The following is a 2,923-nucleotide window of genomic DNA, read 5'->3' on the forward strand; positions in this document are numbered from 1 at the left end:
GGGAGGTCCAGGGCTGTTGGACCAACGGCAGTTTCCACGTGGAGCCACTAAGTGGTGGCAACAGAGGTTCTCCTAGTTTCATAGTTTCTAATCCCATAAATCCTTTACCGACGCTCGTGTATCTCATTCTCTACCCAAAGATCTAAATAAAAATATTGCAAAGATCTCCTAAGAGTCCTGCCCATGGCTTTGGCTCATTATGACCTGAATATACTGTAGTTACTAGGTGTTCCACCGAGGGGAGACCTCTTAGAAGTTATATACAAATTATCAGGAGGCACTGATTGACTGATTTATTGATTGACTGATCAATATTTGATGAGTGTGTGTATGTGTGATTGATATGTTCCCATTTGTGGGGGGGGGGGGGGTAAATACATGACACAGTGCACATGTGTAACCATCAGCCCTGCCTTCTATCTTGTTGGAAACAAGGTCTCTTTGAGGTTAGTCCCAGTATACAGTTGACTAGCTGGCCCTTGAGCCTCTAGGAATTCTCCTGCCCCATTTCCATCTCACCACAGGAATCCTGGGATTTCAGGTGCTTGCTACCACTGCCAATTTAAGTAGATTATGGGGATTCTATTTCAGATCCCAACATTTGCATGTCAAGAGCTGTACCTGTACCTGCTGAGACATCTCCCTAGCCTTCACTAATTGACCCGACTCAAGGGTTGTTTGAGCAACTGTCTTTCTTTTCTTGGTCAAGGTCTCCACTGGCTCTGCAACTCACTATGGAGCAGAATGCCTGCTGGAAGTTATTGCTGACCACGGCATACAGCAGCAGGTTTCCAAAGGTGTTGAGGGCCGCTAATGGTCTAGAAACAATGTAAGCTTCGTGAATGTGACTCTCGATGGAGCAGCTGATGGAAAGCAGGCGAGATTCAATCCGAATGACCCTCAGGATGTGGAAGGGTAAAAAACATATATAGAACACTAGGAGCAGCAGGATGGTCAATCTCCGGGCCTTCTGCTTAAAGCAGCTGTGGGTCTGAGGCCCATGAGTCAGGGTGCTGATAATTGTTGTGTAGCAAAGCGTCACTATCACCAAGGGCAAGCAGAAAGTGGTGGCAGTCAAAACGAGATTGTACCATTTGATAGTAGTGAGGTCATCTGAACTGGTGAGGTCAAGACAAGCAGACCTGTTGGTCCTGGTGGTTGATGTGATCAGGAAAGTGATAGGCATGACAGCGACCAAAGAGATGACCCACACCCCCGCACAAGCTACCACCGCCCACCGCGTTTTCTGAATAGAAAAACAGCTCATTGGGTGAATGATGACAACGTAACGGAAGATGCTGAAGCAGGTGAGGAAGAGGATGCTGCTGTAGAGGTTGAAGTGGAAGCCGAAGCGGATGAACTTGCACATGAAGTCCCCGAAGACCCAGTGTTCACCGCTCGCGTAGTAATGGATGAGGAAAGGAAGGCTCGTCAGGTACAGCAGGTCAGTCAAGGCCAAGTTCAGCAGGATGACAGTACTGCTTTTCCAGGGTCGCATCTTGAAAATGTAGATGGAAATCGCCACCGTGTTCCCCGGGAAGCCCACAAGGAAGATGATGCTGTAGATCGCAGGGAGGTACTGCATCTTGAATAAGATTTGCTGCTCATCAGTGCAGTTTTCCAAAACAGCTACGTAGTCTAGGAAATCAGATTCATTGACTAGACCATCCAGTGGCTCATTTATGGTTTTTTTCATCTTGCAAGAAGATGGAAGAGGACCTTTGGGCCATGGAAGTCCAACGAAAATAAGCTAGCTGATCAAGGAAAAGAGAAAACATGAATAAAAATACCGGTCAACTGGTGAAGATAGCTCTAACAGCCTAAATGTGTCATTGTCGCTGCTTCCTTTCTCTTTAATCTCAAAAGAGACTGTGGAGAAGATACTAAATTCCAGGGACGTGAGTATAAAGCACCTAAATAATAATCACACTGAAGCCCAATTTTTTCGAGAATGAGAATAAAGGATTTCACGAGAATGAGAATAAAGACGGAAAAAGCCATGTCTCTATGGAAAAGTTTGTTGTGGTTGCTGTTTAGCAGATCATGGTGGGGGTGGGGAGGTCGCAATCATCTTCGGGGACTTGAGAGTAGAGATTTGGCATCAATCAAGGTCTCTGTGTGTCAGCACAATACCACCGCTAAAGCCCTCACAACGCTGCCCATGTTTCTTATTACCTTTGGTTTACAGAAGACAATAAAACCAGAACTTGTGCAACCTAAGCCTGGCCGCAGGTCCGGTGACCTAGCTGGGTCCAAGACATGATTGTCTGATTCAGAACCATTCTCTTCCAATGTTGCCAATTGTTATTTTATTTGTTTCTTACCAGAATTTCCTTAATTTACTGGAAAAACTGAAAGTGTGAAGATCTAAAAAAAAACAGCACTGTACCTTTTTTAAATTCCATATTTGGGACTGGAGAGATGGTTCCTGTGCTGAAGTGTTTTCCTCTCAGGCACAGGGACCTGAGTTCAATCCCCAGAGCCCACATAAAGAGCCCTGGCAGAGTGGCACACGCTTGCAACCTCACCCTGGGAAAGCATAGTTGGTGGGGGTCCCTGGGACTTGCTGGCTAGTCAGTGTAGCCTACTCTGCAGCTCCATGCCAAGGAGAGACCCTGTCTCAAAGAGACAAGGTTGATGGAGCCTGAAGTATGACACCCAAGATTAACCTCTGCCTTCCACATGCACAGGCACATACAAACAAATGCACACATACACACTTATATGACACACACACACAAGTACACAAATGTACACAATTACAGAATTACAAAAATGAAGCTGTCATGAATTGCAACAGTGTCTGTGGAGGTAGACCCAAGGTCAAATATCAGCTCTCCCCACCTATTTTAATTTCCTCACAGAAGAGTTGGTGTGTGTTTTGGAGGTGGGGGTCAGCAGTGCAATGCTATAGCTAAGAGCT

The 2,923-nt window shown here is 45.9% G+C and overlaps 1 protein-coding gene across 1 annotated transcript; it reads right to left on the reverse strand.

Annotated features, from left to right (window-relative positions):
* Window positions 1-667: 667 nt before the first annotated feature.
* On the reverse strand, window positions 668-1,696 carry Oxgr1 (oxoglutarate receptor 1). Its single transcript, XM_041675679.1, has one exon. It carries the CDS (start codon window positions 1,694-1,696, stop codon window positions 668-670), a length of 1,029 nt encoding a protein of 342 aa, XP_041531613.1.
* Between the last annotated feature and the right edge of the window lie 1,227 nt (window positions 1,697-2,923).

This window comes from Microtus oregoni, unplaced genomic scaffold (genome assembly GCF_018167655.1).
Source record: "Microtus oregoni isolate MIOR12 unplaced genomic scaffold, Mior012 000001F_ref0000356, whole genome shotgun sequence".
NCBI classification, from domain to species: Eukaryota; Metazoa; Chordata; class Mammalia; order Rodentia; family Cricetidae; genus Microtus; species Microtus oregoni.